General features: G+C 42.7%; 3 protein-coding genes across 3 annotated transcripts in view; all 3 read right to left on the bottom strand.

Moving 5' to 3' along the window:
• The window catches only part of LOC118418213 (sulfotransferase family cytosolic 1B member 1-like), a 9,020-nt gene extending 5,161 nt beyond the window's left edge, over positions 1 to 3,859 (bottom strand). Inside the window, exons 1-2 of the mRNA XM_035824054.1 lie at positions 3,573 to 3,859; positions 2,220 to 2,437 (exon numbers count right to left, since the gene is read on the bottom strand). Coding sequence (XP_035679947.1) covers positions 2,220 to 2,437; positions 3,573 to 3,699 — 345 coding nt within the window. The 5' untranslated portion in view covers positions 3,700 to 3,859. The remainder of the gene's footprint in view (positions 1 to 2,219; positions 2,438 to 3,572) is intronic.
• A 1,312-nt stretch (positions 3,860 to 5,171) lies between these two features.
• LOC118417861 (sulfotransferase 1C4-like) overlaps positions 5,172 to 23,838 on the bottom strand; it is a 34,079-nt gene continuing 15,412 nt past the window's right edge. Inside the window, exons 3-7 of the mRNA XM_035823613.1 lie at positions 9,222 to 9,445; positions 7,746 to 7,872; positions 6,893 to 6,987; positions 6,351 to 6,516; positions 5,172 to 5,809 (exon numbers count right to left, since the gene is read on the bottom strand). Coding sequence (XP_035679506.1) covers positions 5,700 to 5,809; positions 6,351 to 6,516; positions 6,893 to 6,987; positions 7,746 to 7,872; positions 9,222 to 9,445 — 722 coding nt within the window. The 3' untranslated portion in view covers positions 5,172 to 5,699. The remainder of the gene's footprint in view (positions 5,810 to 6,350; positions 6,517 to 6,892; positions 6,988 to 7,745; positions 7,873 to 9,221; positions 9,446 to 23,838) is intronic.
• Positions 13,883 to 21,614, bottom strand: LOC118417860 (sulfotransferase 6B1-like). Its single transcript, XM_035823612.1, has 6 exons — positions 20,999 to 21,614; positions 19,113 to 19,330; positions 17,658 to 17,784; positions 16,853 to 16,947; positions 15,600 to 15,744; positions 13,883 to 14,375 (listed from the first exon to the last, which is right to left on the bottom strand). The coding sequence occupies exons 1-6, from the start codon at positions 21,201 to 21,203 to the stop codon at positions 14,266 to 14,268; spliced, it is 900 nt and encodes a 299-aa protein (XP_035679505.1). The 5' UTR covers positions 21,204 to 21,614; the 3' UTR covers positions 13,883 to 14,265.

Raw genomic sequence — 23,838 nt, 5'->3', positions numbered from 1 at the left:
CCGTATCCGTGTGCTTGTCGAGACTGGCTTCCCTCCCCAGCACACGTACGGGCGCCGGGTCTCTGTCACGGTAAGCCGTAATACCGGGCGTTTCCAGTAAACCGCGGCTCTTTTCACAAGCCATAACAGATAACTACGCCTGACATCGTGTTAGAAACTTCTCCCATGTACGTGTGTTAGGGAGGGAGGCCTTAAAACTCGACAAGCACGCGGATATTCAAGCTAAAACTCGATGTTTTGCTTGCCGGGCGTGCGGTACGCCGCCATTTTAACACTGAAGACGGTGATGTTCTGCCGCGCGGGCGGCTTTTTTTCCCAACATGCCTCAATTTTTATTAAAAAACTATCATTACCTGGCGAGGTATGACGTTTGTCGAGAGCACTGACGGGGTTAAAGTTTTGGATGTTGTGATTTAGATGAACTAGAAAGGGATTTGTCGGGTTAGCGGCCGATTCCACGGGCCGGCGGGGGTGTTGGAGGGACGTCCCCTATGCCCGATAACCATACCATTTCCGGAGGAGCGTCCCCTAATTGAGGGAGAAACATCCCCTTTCCAAGAGGAGCGCCCCCTTGAAAGTCGAGGAGTGTCCTATTTTCTAGAGGAGTGTGCACATTCGCGAGGGATGTCCCCATTCGATTGGTCGGGGTGACTATGTAACCTTAACAAGACTAGGTAATCAGCGTGTTCATAAACAGATTCGATTCACGACGCAAGAAAGCAAGCGGTTCTATCCGTTGTGGCAAGCTAAAACGGGTAGATTTTTCATCACGAAAGCTTCGGATTTTCCGGATGCTCCTCATGAGGTGGACCTGAAATGGTTTCTAGCTATCCGAAATTGCATGAAAGCAAAAGCGGCGTAGATTCGAATTACATCCGGGCACGTGCGTTCATAGCTGGTGGCGGCGCCCCCTTGAAAGTCGAGGAGTGTCCTATTTTCTAGAGGAGTGTGCACATTCGCGAGGGATGTCCCCATTCGATTGGTCGGGGTGACTATGTAACCTTAACGGTGCACACCCCAGTTCTTCCGCGACCGGGGTCCGTGGTAGTCCGCGACCAAAAAGTGACGAAAGGCTTCCGAGGGCCCATGTTTGAGTTGACATTTCTCATTATTTCCTGCGAAATGACATTAAACGGTTACATGGCTGAAAAGCGTAGGAAATGGTGTGTTTTTGGTGCAAATTGTGTTTTGGTCCGCGCGTTGCTTCCGCGATATCCCTACGCCTGAATGTAAAGAGGCCGGTGACCTAGATTTAACTCTGAAGCGCTGTGTCGAGCAAAGTTGCAATGCCGCGCGCCGTGGATGATTAAAAAAACTGTAGTACTAGAATTTTCTTTATAATTGGCTGGATTAGTGTTTAGATTTTCCTCTTTCTGGCAGTATCAGTCGTGATTGCCGGAAAAATCTTCTTCATCTGTTTTATCCAATGCGAAAATGCCCGATTTTGTGCATCATTTTTGACATGAAAATAATGTTTTTTCCCTATAATTTTTCAAAATTAGAGAAGTTGAAGGATCGAAACTCAGTTGGTCTTGAAGCTGAAGGTATATCCTCTCACCCCATATACAGTTATTTTCCTTCAGGATAATTCCCTGGAAGAGATGGTCGCTAGACTTGAGGGTGTGCCGCCTCCATTTGGACCCCCAAATAAACTGGTGTGTGCCCCCTTAACAAGACTAGGTAATCAGCGTGTTCATAAAACCTGTCAGTCGGGTATTTCGGCTGCGTTTTAAATCATAATTTCTTTTCTCTTTCAATAGTATCGGGCCGCCTCCTGGTGAACTGGGGAACCGACATTCATGATATCGGAGGAGGGATGTGTTAGGAGATCCAGAGAAAATGTCATTGCATATATCGTGAGCAGAATGCTTTTGGAGGCATTTCCAAGGCCATGAAGGAACGCGGCTTCAGCAAGACATTGGTTCAATTCCGATTGAAGTCCAATAATCTGATGCAGAAATACAAGATTCAGCAGAATCACAACAACAACTTCACCATGCAGTACCATTCCATTTTCAAGGAACTGAAACGGTATGCCCGTATACGTACTCTCCAAGCAGAGGTTTAGGCTCCGGCTGTTTGTTTGCTGTCGGATTTTCAAGCCAAACTGATAGAAACGTTTGATTGTACAAAATCCAGGGAACCGGATCGACCTTTGTCATCTTTGCTGAATAAAACCTCAATAGTACACGGCTACGTATACGCAATATGTTTCTTACCTTCGCCTTGGAACCGAGCAAACCATCCGGGAGGAATTCCACTGGTACGTGAGTCGCCAGTACCCGAGGAGAAGGTGCAGTCTTAACTACTTCCGCCAGGGGGCCTATTACAGGCAAGGTGAATTCGATAAGATTGGGTATGTTTCCCAGATACTTCTCATCCTTGACTCCCTGTTCGGCCAGAATCTGTTTTATTACTTGATGAAGCCACCAAGTGCCTGGAAATGTCAAACAAATCATTTCAAGAAAGAGATCATTTTCCGAAAGTCAGTAAAATCACGATACGTGATGATGACTGGATTCTAGCAAGGAGGTAGTCAGTTGTATTGTCAACTAGAGTTCCACGACCTCACGCCTTCGCCAAATCATCTTTTCCTTTACGACTTATGCAAGTAAGGTCATCATTTACATGAAATCATATCATATCATCTTCTCCAGTAAAATAACAGAAGTTGTCCCAAGTACATGGCAAACAAGGCTCCTGAAGTCTAAGAGGCCCAAATCTACCCATCTCTTCCCAAAGAGCTGGTAATATCTACTCCTGAAAATGCACGACCATAGCTTGATTAGAACATGAGATATCACAACCGGACGTTCCGCTGCAGCTCCAAAACAAGCCCCCCGGGGGTACCCCGGCCCCGTCCCCAATAGTAGTTCAGGTATAAAGTAGTGCGCCACGGTTCAAAGGCCGTAGTTATTCCTCCGTGCACGACTGGGCACTGCCTGTGAAAACTGTGGTGAATGGTAGAGGAATACATCGGGTTGAGACTGTATAAGTTGGATTACGATGCTACTTCTGCCGGCCTGAATTTGCGCCTTGATACTGTAACTGGGCACTGCCTGTGTGTCGCCTGCAGTTCCATGACCTCCCGTGGAGGTCAAATTAAAGTGGCTTTTATAGAAGAACAAGCAGAGAATTCTATGCTCATTAAGGGCATAGAATTGTCTGCTCGTTCTTCTATAAAAGCCACAACATTTTCAGATATTTTGTAGGTTGTATCCTTCACTTTAACATATTAATTCTTGTAAATTGTTTCAGCACCCTGCCTCTGCCTGGGGCGTCAAACCTAGGCCTCCTCACTTTGGGGTCATTAACCATGTTGACTGAAGATGTTATGCAGATATATGTGCAGGTATGCAGGTAAATCCCCATATCGAAATACTGTGTACCTCAAAACCCACCCACATACCGAAAATAAGACAATCCATCCAAACCTTCTCGAATCATTCTTCGAAAATTATCTATTATTCACACACGTACCGATACACACACAGACGTCGTACACAAACGCTCCCGACACCTAGCCTTCTTGTCGAAGGTCACATCATATCAGAATGTGTACAAATACTCACCAGTTTTGGGGTAGGTGATCAACATGATGTCGTCGTCTCTGATGTCAAAGGTTTTCAGGAGTTCCAGGTTGGAACGTGGCACAATGTCACCTGGAAACATGACCCCTCTCTCCTTGTAGGTAGACATGGCATCTCTTGTTATTTGTCTTGTGAGTACGTAGATTGTTGAAATGGTCTGGAAGCTGAATAAAGAGAAAGAACTCGGCAAATCTGTATCATAGTTATGCCTAGCACTCAACACATTTCGATTTAACAACCAAATCCACAGTTATCTTATAACACCAGACAAACACACCTGCTTCACAGACCACTACACTTCAAGAGCAGCAGGTCATCAACGCACATTTGCGTATAAAGCAGCTGAAATATGCAACTCACTTACGCTTGGCCTTAAGCCAAGGGTCCTTGAGGGATTAAACAAGCAACCACCTTTTCAAAAGGTAGCAGCACACAGTTTTTCGCCTATGGGGATTTACATTGTTAAGGAATTGCAGAACACAGTTTTTCGCCGATGGGGATTTAACGTTACATTCTTTTTGAGGCGTCGAACCACCGAAGTGAGGAGGTTCGACACCTCAAAATCTATAGCAGGGTGCAAAATTAATAACAAGAATTGATTATTGTTGAAGTACAGGGTAGAATCTACAAAATATGCAAAATGAGCTTAAGTTTGTCCGACCGTTCTCCTTCAAAAGCCACTTTTTTGTGTATGGGCAGCGGAGGTCACCATACTGCAGCCGACCCACGGAAGTATCTCAGGAACAGGATTCATGCGCGCCCGAAATTCTACCCAGCCAAACAAACATCGTAACTCAAGTCATACGTATTCAAAATTGACGTATTAGTCTACTATCTATCACAGTTTCCAGCTCGCTGACATGCAAAGAAAAAAATTCTATAGATCTTTGAAGAACTGCGACGCACTATTTTGTGCCCGACCTACTTTTCCACGGGATTGCCCATGAATACTGTGTTAAGTGACTTCAAGGCCTTCAAACAGGCTGATGTTGGACATCTCTTACCCTCAATGACCGCTCAATTGTCTTTATGATTCAGTGACTTTGGGTTGTTAAAAAAACTTGTTATACATATTAAGGATGAGTTGTTATTCTTTAGAGTTTTAGAGGTATGATTAATTATTGATCGGAAGGATGCCTACTATACTACTTTATGTTGTAATATCGTGAATATATGATTTATTTTGTCCTATGTTTGTGTTTATGATTGTCTTGTACATGTATGTTAATTTTTTACGATTTCGTAAGTGCTCCCTTGGAAATCAGTTGTGTTAACTGAAGGGACCACCTTTTTTTTTAAATAAATGGATAGATAAACCCTTGCTTTATGTTACAATTTTAAGACCATTTATCCGTGCACAAAATAAAGCGCTTATCAACAAGCTTTCGATCAGTCCTCTAATCCTTATAATGTTGAAATGACCCAGAGCCTAAGTCACACATCCGGAACGGATGGTGCATAATATGTAATTGGTGCATAATAGATTTTCTTGAGAAAAAAGATATGGCTGAGTTTCAGCAAAACAAACTGACAAACACACGCAGGCACACCCAATTCATATAACGTTATATATATCTCACAGTGATTCAGTCAAATGATACTCACCAATTTGCTTTATTTCTGCATGCAAAGAACTACAATGTATACTTGTATGGCGTTTTATCGAATCGAAGGTTCCAAAATTAATTTTTAACTGAAATTTCTGAATTCTGTAAAGATATGCATGCATCCAACCCAATGCCATGGCAACACTAAAAACTGGTTAATTTAATTGATCCATCATTATAGAATTGATGCCAGACGACTTAGGCCATGTTGATTCGATTACATGGATGACATCCTATGGGAACCCCAACACTGATGAGGAAAAAAGGTTGGGCCAACAATGTTGCTTTCATTATTTATGAAGTCAAAGTTTTCTTGAAAAAGTCGAACTGTAATTTCAATCACCAAAATTGGACTCACCCAAATTTTTAAGAATGACTTCTACCAACACAGATGAAGTTTCATGTGAAGTCAAAGTTTGTATACTGAAGAATAGATTCTTCATTTTTGTTCTTTCACATCTTCTTAAAATGAACTTAACATATATATTTCGCTGTTAACTGATTACTCAAATTGAAATTCCAGCCCGGTGTTGGACAGCCTCTCACGGTACTGCTCATCATAAGCTCGGCTCTGGTCGTCACTGAAGTTGTTCTTCCAGTCTCCGACGACTCCTGGACAAAAGAAAAAAGTAGGGCTATTATAAGAAAATACTAATTTCAAGCATATAATCATTGGCACTTATAGCGCCTCGTTGACAAGACAGTTTACCTTCGCCAAAAAGATTCCGTTTGGCGGAGCATCATGTATTTCTGTGTGTGAACAGAATTATTCGATTGTTTGAGTGACAGTTAGCACAAAGTACGTGATGTGGGTTTGCCCCCCTCCCCCCTGGCGGCTTTTTTAAACTGCGGAGACCGGTACCGACTTTGTTTCATACTTCGAAAGTATAGAGGGTTCCCGGATCGTCGTGACTTTCGTTATGTAGTTTACATAGTCATATACTAGAAATGCAAACCAGGGACTACTTTGCATAATTAGTGAGAAAATACTTTGATTTCACAGTCGTGAATGAAGCGAATTTCATTCTTGTTACTTTAATCATAATGTCCACTACTATGTGGTAATCTATCTGATATAAACAAAATACAATACCTCAATTTTTCATGGAGGTAATGATTCTCCTGCGTTATAAACAAAACGATTGACACGTACCCTTCCTTGTCCATAAACCTCCCTTCAGTCCAACGGCCATTTTTGTTTCTCCCAAATTCTTTTTCATGGAGTCGAACTGGGTCGCACCGACCACTGTCTGTACTGTCTCGTCGGTCAGCGGCTTTCCCAGGAAGGAGGAGAGCTTCTTCACTTCCGCCGGCAGGTCCTGTAAAAAGGGTTGTAGCTGAGCAATTAGTTTTAATCAGTGATTGAAAAGAAGTCAAGAGAACGTTGGGTAAGGCCTACGTCACATTTCCAAACCGGGGCCCGGCCGGGCAGCTTTCGGGGGGCAAAAGTATGATATAGAAGACACCAAACTACACAATACCTAAAGAAAATAGTAGTGGGTATTATTTGTGTATAATTTTATGTATACATTTATATCTTTTAACATCAACATGGAATTTAGACTTGCAGTTCTATCGATTCTTTTTTTTACATGATTACAGTACAACGTGTATCTTGAGTAGTACACCACTCCCGACAATTGAGAATGACTGCTTCACCTACTACCTTCAAGTCAAGTCCTTCAAGACAAGTACCTTCTTCATATCCTCATACTTCAGGAAGAGAATGTTGTGCTGGTCCTTAAGCTTCCAGTACCCCAGGACGTGGTCGTAGAAAGGCCCCCATGGACCTACAGGTGTCAATACACGGATAATAATGATACTTATACATTCATAAGTTCATCTGTGACGGTAGTCAACATTATGTTACAATTCTAAACTTTATATCCGTACACAAAATAAAGCGCTTACCAACAAGCTTTCGATCAGTCCTCTGATCCTCAACTTCAAATGACCTCAAGCATATGTCACACATCCAGGCCGGAAGTGTGACATTAGCAATGGGTCAACGGTGCTTGGAAGTCGGTATCGACCCCCGTCTCGGTCGAGGAAAGGTTGGATGTGGACATAGGCTTCGGGTCAATTCATCTTGATAAAGATCAGAGGACTGATTGAAAGTTTGTTGGTAAGCGCTTTAATTTGTGTACGGATATAAAGTTTAAAATTGTAAGATAACATTTTGACCTTTTCGAAAAAAGTTTTCGACAGAACTTGGATGTTTCTTTTTCTGATGGTAACTTCTTCTATTAAGTTGTAATGGATTACTTTTAACCTAATACATTTCTTAACCCACATTTCTTGCGTCAAAACACAGACTATCCATATGTATGATCTGACAAATTGAAGGACTGTCCCTGACTGTCCCTCTCGTCCCAGGTTGGAAATCTACTTGTTAGGACGGACCAAAATTTCACTTTATCCATAACAAATCTGAACTTCATGACATGAAATTGATGAGAGCCGTATATGAAAGATTCAACAATAAAATGGACAACATTGTCATCTGCGGAGACTTGTAGAAGCTGAGGTAGATAGATTGGACACTTACAGTCACCAGCAAGAAACTGTTGAGCAAAGCTATCCCAGGATTCAGGCGTCGGTAGTTCAGGAACTTTTTGCGAGAAATGGAACATGGAGACCGCGGTGTCCTTGGGATTTCTCATCAAGACGACTATCTACATGTGCAAATGGAAGGAAGTATGATATGATAAATTCTTTCATGTAAAGCGCACTGCTTGTGTATGTCTGTATGATCAATCATACCATGTATCAGACACTACTACTGGCTCATCTGGAGTATTGCGCCACAGCATGGCTACCAAGCCTTGCACAAGGCAACAAAACTCTTATGTTACAGCTGGATAGACTGGTAAACAGGGCTGCAAGGCTCATCACAGGACACAAACTCCGAGACCACGTAACAGTCGACAACTTGAGAGCAGAGGCAGGGATAGACTCTGTGTGCAAACGGACAGAAATTACAACTCTTGTTGCTGTCTTTAAGACAATTCGTGGAAAGGCGCCGGCGTACTTGGCATCTTTGTTCAAGTGGGAGGCTCCACCAACAATGAGTGTACGCCCTACTCGGTCAGAGGTAAAACGTCTAAGGGACTACGACCCTCACCTACTCTGGTGTCCACCAGCAAGAGTCATTGCATTCCGAAACAGTCTACAGTCCTACGGACCTTTCCTCTGGAATTCACTACCGCTAAAGCAACGGCAATTGCTCAGCCTCAGGACTTTTAAGAAGTTCATTGAGAATTAGAACTTGATCTGGCTTGATGCTCCGTAGTCTGGACTTTGATATTGGATAATTTTATTATGTATTGTATATGTGCTATGTGTACTTTGTACTTTTATGTCCAGGATTACCTGAAAAGCAGGCCAATTTCCGGCCTGAGATGTAATTACTGGTAAAATAAATAAAGTGAAAGTAAAGTGAAAGTGATCAATCAGCGCCCCTGATGGACAGGCCTGAGATACGTCCTCGCCGCTTTACCGTTGGCCAGCCAACACCAGCCAATCACATCCCCGCTACGATCAAGAGGCAATTTGATTGGCTGCCAACTTTTCCTCCAATAGCACGAAAGGAGTATCTGATCATGGCTGACGGCTGGATGACACTAAAGTAACGGAAAGCATGGGTTGCAGGACAGTTCGCGATCGTCTCTACGCATTTCTCGATGTATACAAACGGCGGCCTGGCATGAGCATCCTCCAACAGCGAAACCGTCTGTCTGGATGTACCCTGCTTTCTCAACCGTCACCCTTAGTTCCTGACCACCATGCTTATAAATATTAATGAGCCTTACATATGCAAGACTACTTTTGAAAAGTTAAAAGCCTATTCTCTGATTGGCTGACAGCTGATTTTCGGGGACGTCCACAGAAACTAAGAGTGACGGTTGAGAAAGCAGACAGGTGGTTTCGCCGTTGGATGTCCCTTCGTAGGAGGATGGGCACGAGAACATTGACTGTATATAATGCATGCATTTTTAATTGATTGATTCAACGCGTTCCTTACCTTCGCATTGGAACCGAGCAAACCAGGCGGGAGGAATTCCACTGGGACGTGCGTCGCCAGCACTCGAGGAGAAGGTGCAGCTTTGATCAATTCCGCCAGAGGCCCTTTCCCAGGTACGGTGAACTCGATAAGATTGGGCATGTTTCCCAAAAAGGTCTCAGCCGTACATGTAGCTCCCTGTTCGGACAGAATCTGTTTCACTACTTGATGGAGCCACCAAGTGCCTGTAAATATCAGACAAATCATTTCATCATTTGAAGCGATCATTTTATGACAGACAGTAACATCTCGATATAAAATTTATATTGATGACTGGACAGCTGCAGTGGTGTTGTCAACTAGAGTTCCACAACCTCATGCCTTCGCCAAATAATCTTCAAAATCGGTAGTTACGCTGTAGTACCGTGACAAGCCGCAAGGGGGCCAAAGTCATCTCAAGATCTGTTCAAAACCTACGCAAATGTCAAAGTTCAATCCACCCAGGCCTTCTCGAATCATTATTACCTCCATGAAATTTTATGAAGGTTATATTTTCACTAGTGTTTGTCTGTCTGTCTGTCGGTCTGTCAACAAGATAACCCAAGAACGGCTGGATGGATTGTTCCATACTTGGTGTGTTGGTGGGGTGTGATGGAAATGATTAGATTTTGGGCCCCCTAATGGCTTCCCTTGGTACCGCAGCGCAAATTCTGGTTTTGCTATCTCGTGCTCTGAACAAGCTGTGGTCACGAATTTTGACTGTTAAATAGCTCTTGTGCTCAGAAATAAGTTTGGGCCCCCTAGCAAGTCGTTTTGGGACAGCAAGGGCATTTTTGTCAAAAACTAATGAAGCAGATAACTAAAGAAGGGAACAACGAATTTTCATGATTTTTGGTATGTAGGTACCTTAGATAATGTTGCACAAAATGAAACACTAATTATGCAAAATATGAGTACATTGCATAATTAATGAGAATAATCTGTCATAGCAGTTTTATCAATGTATCTCTTGTCCCGGACATGACATGGCCTTGATATTTTAGTGGTAGATAGCTTTTAGCGTCATTCCAAGGTGGGGCAAGTTTCAGCTCAATTTACTTTTGGAACTGCAGGGACATTTTTGTCAAAACATCCCAAAGAGGATAACTGCAGAAAGGAATGACGGATTGGCATCACTTTGGGCATGCGGGTTGTTTAGGCAAAGATGTTCATAATGATATGCATGTTATGCAAATGAGTACTTAATTTGCATAATTAACGTAGAAATTGCATAATTTCATTGTTTTTAATATCTGGACTTCAATAAATGTAAGAGGGTCTGCATGCCTTTTTCCGTTAAGCGTTACGAGCCATTTTAATTCACCGTTAATCGTTACCGACCCTCTCTAATTTAACGTTAATCGTTATCGGTATATTCTTCGTGAAGCGTTATTGGTCGTTTTAATTCAACGTTAACCGTTATTTGTTATCCCGAATTCACCGTTAAGCGTTACCAAGAAATTCTTCGTAACCATTTATACACACGAAGTCAAATGCCAGATGAAACCCCGGAAAATGCAGGAAATGGGTTTCAAATATATGTTGCGGAAGCGTCGCCCTCAAAAACTTTATCACTCATACAGATTTCAGTGTAAACTTAGCTTAGTTTCGGGCAAAAAGTACTCCTAGAATGCAGAAAATGAGGTTTCTCCGGACCTTCTTTGCGACGGCTGGCGCCTTTGGCGCTCACGATGACATGCCGAAAATATGTTAGGGGCGTGGGTAGGCACAAAAAACTTTTCTCTCTGATAAAATGTCATTTAATTTAGCTTCGTCTTACAGCAATATGTGTCCTTCAAAATGCAGTAAATGGCGTTTCAGCCGGTCCAGATTTTAATTTTCCCGGACTTATATTGCAACGTCTCGTGCTTTCTGAGCTCGAAATGGTAAAATATGTCGGGGCTCTGGGGGTGGAGGCCAAAGCTATAATCATTGTGTAATTTGATGAAAATGTCAAAATCAGCCTAGCTTAGTCAGTCGGCAAAATTTGCCGAAAATGCAGGAAACAGCATTTAAGAGGGTCTTGATTTTAAAATTTTCCCGGGGGAACATACCCCCGGATCCCCCTGTTCCATGTGCTGAAACAATAGTTCAATCCCTCCATAAGAAATTTGCTGCCGCCGTCTCTGTGGCGGGCCGGGAACTCTAGATTTGCCTCCGTCAATTTACAGATGTCATGGACAATGTCTCAGTGTCATTCCTCCGGGTTCTGGGCACCTTTTGCTTTGTCATTAGTCGGATATTTCCCCCATTGATATAACTACTCTAGCGTTGTATGAATAGGAATGCACGTCAATGCTACTTTCAACGGTGTTATGTTTTGTAACTCCTTCTGAATTTACCGTTAAGCGTTACCGGGCCTCCTGAATTCACCGTTAACCGTTACCGGGCCTCCTGAATTCACCGTTAAGCGTTACCAAGACCCCCCCATGCAGACCCTCATGTAACACAAGGAGATACCAAATATGCTTATGAGGAACTGATTTGCATAATGTATGCAAAAATGGTAAAACCGCTTAATGATCAATGGTGGGAATTTCATACTCGTGACATGTGTATGTTAGTCAATGATGAACATCACCATGCATAAATCATATAAATGCGCAAGTCATTTGCATACAATTTACAAAAGCTGTAAATATTTCATGGAGGTCGCCGAACTTTAGTTCACCAATTATTAACAAATGTATTAGTTATGAGCAGTACCACAGACAGACAAACGCTGCCGAAAACATAACCTTCTTGGCGACGGTATATACCTGAATCATCATATCAGCGTGCGAATACCCACCAGCTTTGGGGTAGGTGATCAACATGATGTCGTCGTCTCTGATGTCGAAGGTTTTCATTAGTTGCAGGTTGGAACTTGGCACAAAGTCACTTGGAAACATTATTCCTCTCTCCTTGTAGGTAGACATGGCTGCTCTTCTCTTGTGGGCACGTAGATTGTTGAAAGAGTACTACTGTAGTCTGAAAGCTGAATAAAAAGACTTTTTCACAGCCCTTGCTTCATGATTCACACGGACTTTCGATGGCCGTTTGTCACCTTCCTCGGGGCAATTATGAGGATCCGTATGCTCTTTTCCGAAAGGAGTAGTCAGGCCTTTCTGATTTCCCAAACGTCGTAGGAAAACTATTTTATTTCACGTAATTCGTATTGAGGATGGGCAAAATTACCGTAAAGCGTAGCCAGTGAACTGACTGACTGAACTGTAGCCAGTGTATGTCATGTAAAGCATAATCGAGCCTAAAAAATCACGTAAAGCGTAATGGAGCCTAAAATGAAGAACCGTTGATCGTAGTTTGGCCTCCCAAATTTCATTAGTCGTAGCTTAATGTACCAGCAAATGTTGCCCCTCAAAATACAGGAAATGGCGTTTCAGAAGAGAATAAGATTTTAATTTCGCCGGACCTACCTTGTGACGCCTATGTATGGGGGACTCGCCCTCAAAACCTTTTTACGTGACGGCCACCGTTCAATATATCCACACAAAGCTGCAGAGTCACGCTTGCTAGCGTAAAGTGTAACTGTTTGCGTAAGTGAGACGACAAAATCTACCTCTGACCGTACGGTGAGAAAGCAATGATGTATTCTTACTGAACTGTTCATAACCGGCCATTCATATGTGGACAGAATATAGAAAAAATTCAGGACAATTTATCTTCTTACTGTGAATTCCTATTTACCCTACATCATAAAGTCGACGGTCCAACAGTAAGGAGAGCCCAAGCCAAAAGAACGTCAAAATACAACTTCATACACATTATTCATGAAGTATAGGTCACTACATTAATGCCACGCATGCATAAGTGACCCAAAACCTGTTTCGGAAAGAATAGATTGTACTATGTCCGTCATGTTTTTGACTGTGACAAGGCGTACACACTAATAGTACTAATTGTGCAGTAAAAATCTTTCTTACCTAGCTTGACTTCAGCCTCTCTTGGTGCCGTCTGTTTCAGATGAGAAGTACCAAAGGTCACGGGGTCAATAGTGCAACGACCTGTCGGACGCTTGTGCGAAGAGCCTAGCGTCCTCCGCAGACTTTTAAGAGCAGTAATTTATGTATTTGGGGTTAGGGGCGTCAATTCGCGGTTTGTATCATAAGCTGCGTTCTCTAATGCCTGATTGATCATTGGCGCGTGTAAACAATCTCCCGCCCGCCGGGCATTAGGGAACCTTAGCCCATGTTGAAATTCGCGAAGCAGCCCCCCCCCCCCCCCCCCCCCCCAATATAAATACCGGCGCTCCTAGACGTCTGCGAAGGAGGCTAGACAAAGTGGTGACCCGTGGAACGCGTGTCACTCCTCCAACATTTAAACATGGGGTCTGCAACACCGTGTGCATGTAAAACGTGTGCGCCAATGGCTAAATGATATACATTTTCATGTTGTACATGTACCTACTGGCTACAAATACACCCGATATATTATTTTTTCATGTTGTTTTTAGAAAGACGAAAGATCGACGGCATATTTGAGAAAAAACAGTGTTTCCAACCGACCGAAAGAGCACAGGGAAGCGAAAAGGGCTGTCACTCAAGCTATGAAATCATACTTCAAGCTAACGTTTAATGTTAACGCTGCTTTAGCTGAAAGCAAAGAAAACAAACAAACTGAAAAACACACGCACGTAATCCCAATTCATGCAAATGTCACAGTGATTCAGCTGAAATACTTTATTTCGACAAACACATTGCTTTTAAACCGAAATTAATGAATTCTATAAAGATATGCATGTAAACAATCGGTTGCCATGGCAATGTTATCATTTAGAATTGGTGCCTGATGAGTCAGGCCATATCAATTCGATTAACGTTATATGGATAACATCTTTAATGTCGCTTTCTTTATTTATGAAATCAAAATGGCCAGAAAGGTTTAACAAATGACAAACATATAGAGTATGTTATACCGAATAATATAAATTCTTCATTTTTGCTCTTTCACATCTTTGACCTTGAATCGACTGTTACATATATATAGCTGCTTTGTACGTATTATTTGCAGTTTGGTCAAAAACGTATCACTCAAATTGAAATTCCAGCCCAGTGTTGGACAGCCTCTCACGGTACTGCTCATCATAAGCTCGGCTCTGGTCGTCACTGAAGTAGTTCTTCCAGTCTCCGATGACTCCTGGATAAACGAAAAAGAACCTATATGATGATAAACATTAACTTAAGTGTATAATCATTTGTACTACTTCGACGAAGTTTAAACGTTCAGGTAATAAGCCAAATAGTAGTTACTCAAGCAACTGGATACGATTTTAGAAACGGTCAGACTCAGACTACGTTTTGTCAGTGTCCCTGAGCAAGATCTGTTGAAAAGCAGGTTTTTAACCAACGCTATGAATTAACTTTGTGTTGCCGTGTTGACGTACTCCCTCCCTGCTCTTGCCAGTCGTTCCCCACGTTTTCAGAAATACGTGGCGGACGTGCCCCCCCCCCCCCCCCCAAAGTACGGACAAATTGAACGTACGGCAGGTTGTGCCCTTAGCGGTACTTCCCGGGCTCGACAACAAAACGCCGCGAAGTTCAAATGTTGTGGAAACGCTAATCTATGATGGACTAACGTAAAACAAGTAAAAACTGGACTTTTTGATGTATTTAAAATATTGCAGAATGCTTTACAAAAAAAGGTTTAGTTCCCCTTTAAGGATTCTTCTATGCTACGAGGGGCGTGCAATTAGTAATGGTCCTGACCCATTTCCCATAGCAGGAGATTAATGAAACTTGGCACAGTTATTAGTCTTTCTCTTCATAGGAATCACCCAGAGTTATGCATTTCTCCCATTGTTTGATGCAGCTCTGGACACCGATTTTGTAGGACACCCCAGGTTGGTCCTCCAACTGATGCCTCATCAATGGCACAAGAGGGACGACCAGGTCTGGGAGCTGTTTCCACAGACTTCCAGCCACGTTTGAATTCAGGATGCCAGCGTTTTACAAGGTCATATGATGGGGCATCATCACCATAAGTTTCATTTATTTCATCAAACGTCTTCTTTGGTGTGCGTCCTTTCAAATACAAAAACCGGATCACTGCGCGACACTCAACTGGTTCCATTTCACACCTGGTCCATTTCGCACCTGACTAAGTTCAAACACCAGTAAATCAGAAACCACAATTAGTTCAGAGTTGTCTTTTGCAACATAACCCATAGAGATATGAATTATTACACATACAAAATTTCATTTAGATCAGACAACTGGAAGTGGGTCAGGACCATTACTTATTGCACGCCCCTCGTATAAACAAAGTGATCAGCATATACCCTTTCTTGTAAACATTTGTCTCTTTTCTCCCTAATGTGAGGGGGGGTTTAAGGATGCTATAAACAAACTGATTGACATGTACCCTTCCTTGTATTCCTTTGTCCTCTTTCTCCCAAAGTCTTCTTCATGGAGTCGAACTGGGTCGCACCGACCACTGCTTGTACCTCTTCGTCACTCAGCGGCTTTTCAAGGAAGGAGCAGAGCTTCTTCACTTCCGCCGGCAGGTCCTGTAAAAAACAGCTTCTAGCTGAGTAAGCAATTTCATCACTGAAAAGAAGACAAGATGACGTTGTATAACTAGTACTAATCCATTGTATTAAGACACTTGAACCTTTATTAGTCCATTATGATTCGATTATATGGATGGCACCTTCAGGGAACACCAAAACTGATGCGAAAGTGCGAGAATAAAATTTGGCAAAAACTTGCAAAATCCAAGAGATCAGGAAGATTGATGAACAAATGAGTAAACACACACAGGGTATGGTTAACCGAACGATAGAGTCGTAATTTTCTGTTCTTCACATCTTCTTTACAGGGTCGCGATAGCGAAACCTATATTGTTTTTGCTTCCATCCATGGGGGCCGCCATGTTTAATTTTGACGTCACAATCTGTGACCAATGGTCTGTCCTGTTTCCAGTGACGTCACTAACCGACTATGTCACTTATTCATTACATCTCTATTACTTAGTCACAAGCTACTAAATTCATTATATAGCCTTTATTATTACAAGTTATATAAAGGGGCGATACCCTTGTGTACTTTGGTTTGTGGGTTGTCAAATTGTGTCAAAATGATATTAAATAACGTTCAATCAAGGCTAAAGTGCTATCAATACGTAAGGGCGAAGATGAGTTATTTTTCTGATTTGACGGAATATTTTGACATTGAAATCGACTTTGGCATTCTACGACATTAGTATATTTTCCCGCTGCTCTGTATGAATTACGACGGCAAGCCTTTTTTTGAAATTGACGAGAGTTGATGCACTCGCGGATGTCATCCATGTCATCAACATGGAACTTTAAAGTCTTTTCGATTCGTTATTTTTACATACTTGTGTTGCAACGTGTATTATTAGTTGAACACTGCTACCGACAGGTCTCGTAATTAATCAATTACATCGTTAAGTGGAAACGAAATCATTGGGTTACTAATAGTAGCCATAGTCCTTTTAAATACACTTGAATCCACATAATTCTTGGAACTATTTTGTCTTCCAGATGATTTTCACAACGACAATCTTATTGCACTACTGCTGTCTACACACTTCCCCTCAGCTGAGATTGATTGCTTTAGTTAGTAACTACAAGTCTTTTTACGACGAAATACCTTCTTCATATCCTCATACTTCAGGAAGAGAATGTTGGGCTGGTCCTTAAGCTTCCAGTACCCCAGGACGTGGTCGTAGAAAGGCCCACATGGACCTACACGTGACAACACATGGATACTTATATTTATGGTTAGCCATTTTGACCCTTTCGATGCAATCAAGACATAAGTTTTCGACAAAACGTGCATGTTACTTTTTCTGATGACAGCTTCTTGCACGTTTTGTTACCCGCATTTCTTTGGATTCAAAACATAGACTATCCGTATGTACATGTATGATCTGACACATGAAGTCTCCAGGGCTCTCCCTCCATTCCAGATCGGAAATCTATTTGTCAGTCCTCTGATTCTTATCAAGTTAAAATGACGCAATGCCTATGTCACGCATCCAGATCGTGTGACGTCAGCAATGGATCAAAGGTACTTGGAAGTCGGTATCGGCCCCCGTCTCGGCTGAGGGAAGGTTGGATGTGGACGTAATCTTTGGGTCATTTCATCATGATAAAGATCAGAGGACTGATCGAAAGCTTGTTCTCCAGGTCGGAAAAATTTCATTTCATCCATAACAAAATCTGAATTTCATGACGTGAAATTTATGAAAGCTTTATATGAAAGATTCAACAATATAATGGACAACATTGTCACCGGAACAATGGGTGAGATGGAAAAAAATAGATCTGGAGGCAGCCCTGACTAGATCGATTATAGCATTGTCTTTGTGGGAAGATTTTTTTAAGGTAGATCGTTCAGCGGAGTCTTGTAGAGGCTAGGTAGATAGACAAATATAAACAGATTGGACACTTACAGTCGCCAGTAAGGAACTGTTGAACGAAGCTATCCCAAGATTCAGGCGTCGGTAGTTTAGGAACTTTGTGCGAGAAGTGGAACATGGAGACCGTGGTGTCCTTGGGATTCCTCATCAAGACGACTATCTAATGTGCAAATGGAAAGAAAATATGATAAGTTCTTCTCGTGTAAAGCCCACCTCCTAGCTGCCTGTGTATGATCAATCAGCGCCACTGGTGCACTGGCCTGGGATTCGTTCTCGTTGGCCAGCTAATCACGTCCCCGCTTACGGTCAAGAGGCAATGTGATTGGCTAACGACTTTTCCTCAAATAGCAAGAAAGGGGAATCTGATTGGCTTACGGCTGGGTGGTGCTAACGTAGCGGGATGGGGAGGATACACTAGCCTGGGATCCACCCTGCCTGCGTATGTTTGCGCTGGTCAGCCAATCACGTTACCGCTTACGGTCAAGACGCTGTGTGATTGGCTGACAACTTTTCCTCCAATAGCACGTAAGGAGAATCTGATTAGCTGACGGCTGGATGGCGCTAACGTAGCGGGAAAGACGTAGGAAGTTACACCAGTGTCGTCGCTTGATATAAACAAGATAGTGGCACAAGAGGACGGAACATACCCAATGCATTCATTTACTATATTTGGTAGAAGAAGGTGACCGACATCACGTAGAGTGTGATGGCACAGGACGTTAACGTTCGTTTCAAAGATGTATAATTAATAAATTATGTAATATCAACAAGACTAGGTAGGTATACAGTTGTTTTCTAATCAGCGTGTTCATATACATTTAGGCTTCCAAGCGTACTACGAATTCAGTGAGATATAGTAAGTTTCTGTACTATTGCGACTTTCTACGAAATTCTGGGAAGCCGATCGCCCTTTGCTACCTTTGCTGAGCAAAACTTAAATGGTAAGGTGGGATCACACCTGCGTACATATTTAAGTCCGTATGCGGTGCGCATGGGAGTATTTGCCTCCACCAGGCCCTATAGGTCGTTTGAAAAATAATAAAAATTGGACAACCTTAAACAGGTAACATGTCGGACGAGTTAGCTGGGTCGCTAAAGCCCCCTTTAAGCCCCCTTTACAAATCAAGAATTTTGCTCGGCCGAGTTGTCAGCTAGCTCTAAATTACAAGGAGGTATAACCCTGATGCCGACGAAGAAACTCTGCCATTTGTTCGTCGGCATCAGGGTCATGCCTCCTCGTAATTAAGAGCTCGCTGACAACTCGGCCGAGCTAAAGTCTTGATTTGTAAAGTGGGCTTAACCATGCTTCTCGGTCAGCTAACTCATCTGGAATGTTATGTATCTATATTTGTCCAATTTGTACTATTTTTCCCGCGACCTGTGGAGCCTGGTAGAGACTAAGAGCTTCATACGCACCTCAAACAAACGGACTTGAATATATACGCATGTGTGACCCCACCTGTACACTGCAACGCATACGTCCCTTACCTTCGCCTTGGAACCGAGCAAACCATCCGGGAGAAATTCCACTGGTACGTGAGTCGCCAGTACCCGAGGAGAAGGTGCAGTTTTGAAGAGTTCCGCCAGAGGGCCTTTTCCAGGCACTGTTGATGCGATAAGGTTGGGTATGTTTCCCAAATACTTCTCATCTTTAACTCCCTGTGCGGCCAGAATCTGTTTCACCACTTGATGGAGCCACCAAGTGCCTGGAAATGTCAAACAAATCATTTCATGAAAGCTACCATTTTCTTAAAGACAGCAAAATCTCGATAATCTCTAGCAATACCAATGGACAGTGGTATAACTATAGAGTTCCACGACCACATGTCTTCGCCAAATCATCGGAAGTTGTCTATAGTATTGCAGCCTTAACAAAGTAGGCTGCTATAGTTTACAAAAGCCACTAGGAGGCGCAAGTGTATCCCTCTTACTCTAAACGACCATGGCTTGTCCAGAACACGAGATTTCAAAATCGGAAGTTCAGCTGCAGTACCGTGCGTGACTAGTAGCCGCTAAGTCGATGTCTTGGTGAGACCACAAAAATCATCGAGATCTTATCAAGATTTACGCTCATTCGAAATTATCTAGACCATCCATCCAGGATTGTACTGTTTGCAAACAAGACTCGACAGACAGACGCTTCCGATTGCATAGCCTTCTTAGCGACGGTAAATTTGAGAACTTCATATCATCGTACGAATACGCTCTTGCTGAAAATACACTATTGCTGATGTTCCACAAGGTTCGATTCTAGGACCTACACTTTTCATACTGTACATTAACGACCTGCCCTCCTGTTGTACCATGTAGGAGGCGAATTCGTTCGCAGACGGCAGCTCACTTTCAACTGCTCATCGATCCATTTCTACTGTTATAGACTCACTATACAAGGATCTTGCTACTGTAGGCGTAGCTGACTGGTTACAAGACTGGAAACTTGAAGCTAACAGGGACAAATGTCAAGTCATGTATCTCACGAACCGTCCTCTCCCACAACCATCACCCCAGTCACCCTAGCAGGAACTACGTACTCTCCAGGTTGCGCACAGTCACAAACATCTAGGCGTGACCATTACCTACAGACTTAGTTGGTCTCTCCACGTCGAAGCTACAACTAGCAAGGCAAGACGGACTGCCGGCATGCTTTGCGCCCTTAGGAAGAAAATACCCCAAAGTATACTGCTGCAGCTGTACAAAACCCTGACAAGACCAGTGCTCGAGTACGCAGATATCGTTTGGTCTGGCCTCACCAAACGGTATGAGAAACTGGTTGAGTCTGTTCAGTACCGGGTGGGTAGAATGATAGGTAGGCACCATGAACTTCCTTATCCTTCCTACCGTACCGTCTACTCTCAACTGGGCCTTCCATCGCTCAGCTTCCGCAGTAAGTTTCACACTCTGACTGCCCTCTTCAAACTGACGAATGGACACTGCCCACCTCACCTCTGCAACCTCGTACCTACTTCCAGATCATCAGCCATTCAATCTAGATACCCTCTTAGAAACGGAAACAACTTGTCAATACCAATTCCCAAAAGTGCACGAACCCAGAAAACCTTCTTCCACAGAGCCACTCAGTTATGGAACAATCTTCCACTTGAAACACAAACAGCTACCACATTATCATCCTTCACAGCCAAAGCCTGGCTCTCCCTCGGTGATCCATTCTCTGTTCCTTATTAATGTCAGAACTTGTACTACCTCATGATATGTGACTTTTAGCGTGTACCATTATTGTTTCTAAGCTAATGTTAGTGATTGTATATAATATGTAACATGTACTTTTCCTTCCATGGTTAGCCCTTGGCAACCCTGGCTGTTTGTAAACAGCTGAACAAATAAATGAATAAAAAATAAATCGTACGAATACTCACCAGCTTTGGGGTAGGTGATCAACATGATGTCGTCGTCTCTGATGTCAAAAGTTTTTAGGAGTTCCAGGTTGGAACGTGGCACAACGTCAGTTAGAAACATGACCCCTCTCTCCTTGTAGGTAGACATGGCTGCTCTTGTGAGTATGTGGATTGTCGACAGGGTCTGAAAGCTGAATAAAGAGATTTTTTTCAGTCTGATAACCATTGATTTATTTACACCGAAGTTTTGGAGACCGTCTGTCACCTTCCTCAGGGAAAATGTGACTGGTTCACATTGTACTGCAGCCTAGCTTGTAACCGATGCGGTCACAAACGTAAAGTATGTGAAGTGTGGAACGTAACAAAACAAAAAATAACTACGGACGTTTCGTTTAAAACTTTTTCTATCAACAGGCATAAGAAATTAGATATGAGAAATGATATCAGCATACTGATGGCAGAACGTATACTGCTTGGCACATAATAAATGTTCTTGAGAAAAATATGATTCAGCAGCCGACTGGAAAGAGTGGGTTGAAGATGCCCTGTCCTAAGGCCACACCGACTTGATTTTATGGATGACATTTTCTGGAGACCCCAATACTAACGGCGCAGGCGAAAAAAAAGCCATCAAAAATAATAAAAAAAGTGCTGCCACACCATAGTACTAAACATCCAGACCATTCATTCCCAGGCTTGGTTTGTCTGATGTTAACCTCCAGTGAGACTGTAAGAGACAATCGTTACTATTTCAATCATTTTTGGATTGCCGTTCTTGTTTTAGGAGGGAACAAGGGCGCAGTGGCCCCGTGCCCTGACCATATGCCCGGAGAGCAGGTCCTCCGGTAGGCATGAAATTTTGATTGATATGGGGGGATATGTGGCCACAATGATCGCAGAAATACACACTATTTGTCCAGCCAATTCCTCCAGGAAAATATTGAATCTATTGGCCAGTTTCTTTTAGTCTACAGACCGGTGATGCATGGACGGGTGTATTGCAGTTGGCTTGCCTGGTATCCCGCCGTATTGTAGCTCCAGAGTCTCTTCGTAGCACTTATTGTACATTGTAAAATCGAAAAAACAATTCTTAAATAACTTTATCAGGTTGGCAATTATTCATATAGTAATGTTCTTTAAGCAGAAGAACACGGTGGATTATAAGGAGGCGGTCTGGATCAGAAAAAGCAGCTCCAGTCATGAACAGAGACGAGGGGGGGTACAAGCTGAGCCACGTTCGGAACAGCATTCTTGCTGCTGCAGCGCCACCTACATCGGCTACAAGTGGCAGCAAGAAGTAGTACTAGTTTCCAGTCATTCTACCCTGATGATGGTTGGTGTCTGATTGACATCGAAACATTGGAAGTAAGTACTCCCTGGTTGTGCCTAAAGAACCAATCAAATATCTCTCATCTGTTCGAAACAATCTTTTTTAGAAATAACCTAACATAACACAGCTAAGGATTAGTGCTCACACCCTACAAATTGAAAAGGGCCGACACTGCAACACACCAGCCAATAAGAGACTGTGTCCAACATGCCATAATGGTACTGAGAACGTATTCCACTTCGTAATGGATTATACGACTTACGAAGAAGACCGCCTAAAAGTTATTACAATCTATTGCATGTGAGTCCGATACAGTACTACCACATGCCAAGACAGAGATATTCTACATGTATATGTTATTATCATGTCCTGTTCATATATTTACCTGCGTAGGCCAATTCATTTACAACTCCTCGCAAAAACGAGACAATGCTATATTGACATAATGATCTGAAGTATTAGCTTGTGCGATATTAACTAGATTGTTTATACTGTTACATTAGAATAGATTAGTTGTTAGATATTTGGAATAGTATATAGTTCACCTCCCATGTATATTCAGATTGCCATACATTGTACCTGTTACAATTGTCGCGCAATCAAGTTCTTCTTTTATAGTATACTGCCCCGCTCCCGAGTTTCGTCTGACAAAAGAGACTCGGAAGCTATGACACGGCTGGATACCAGGCTAGAAATTGGTGTGTCTTTTCTTCGACTTAATTTGTCAACCTTACTATTTCTTTCATTTGATCTAATTTGTAATTGTTCATGCCAATGGCATTGAAGAGCTCTTCCCACCCGGAATGGCAGTTAAAACGTTAAATCCAAAAGCGCAATTTGGAATTGGAAGCATATAGGTTATTTTTGTTTGTACGTGACGACCATACTTCCATATAGGCACGAAGTTGCAAAGTCACACATGCTAGTCTAAAGTGTAACTGTTTGCATAACTGATCAAATCTACCTGTGACCGTGCGGTGAGACTGCAAATTATGTATTCTTTCGCACTGTGAACAGAGTGTAGCAAACTTTCAGGACAATTTATCCTATTACTATGGAGAAGTCCTATTTGCGCTAAATTATGACGATATAATGTCGACTGTCCAACAATAAGGAGAGCCGAAGCCAACTTAAGCCAACGAGGTCAAAAGATAACTTCATGTACTTCACTTCTTAAATGTATGTCGCTACATTTGTGCATGCAAGAAGACATGCATCAAGAGAGTCTCAGAAAGAAGACAATGTATCTTCATGTTTTCAACAGTGAAAAGGCGTACACACGCGATGGTCGTACTAATTGTGCGGCAAAAGTGTTTCTTACCTGGACTTCAGTAGCTCTAGACGCCGTCTGTATGAGGCGAGCAGTTTCAAAGTTCATGGTTAATGTATAACGGCCTGTCGGGCGCATGTGCGTAGCCACATAAGCAAAGCCTAACCTGGAATCCAGTCTACTCCTGGCTCGGCCTACCGTAGTTAGTGCAGGCTTTGTACGGGGCCAGTGCAGCTCTCAGCCGCCGGGGTAATCGGCCAC

Source organism: Branchiostoma floridae, chromosome 6, assembly GCF_000003815.2.
Source record: "Branchiostoma floridae strain S238N-H82 chromosome 6, Bfl_VNyyK, whole genome shotgun sequence".
Taxonomy (NCBI): Eukaryota; Metazoa; Chordata; class Leptocardii; order Amphioxiformes; family Branchiostomatidae; genus Branchiostoma; species Branchiostoma floridae.
This window is presented reverse-complemented; position numbering and strand designations above follow the sequence as displayed.

Coding starts and splice junctions, on each gene's coding strand:
- LOC118417860 (XM_035823612.1), bottom strand. CDS start 21,203: ATGGTTATCAGACTGAAAAAAATCTCTTTATTCAGCTTTCAGACCCTG. Junction 19,331..20,998: donor GATCACCTACCCCAAAGCTG/GTGAGTATTCGT, acceptor TGACATTTCCAG/GCACTTGGTGGCTCCATCAA. Junction 16,948..17,657: donor ACAGTTCCTTACTGGCGACT/GTAAGTGTCCAA, acceptor TGTCACGTGTAG/GTCCATGTGGGCCTTTCTAC.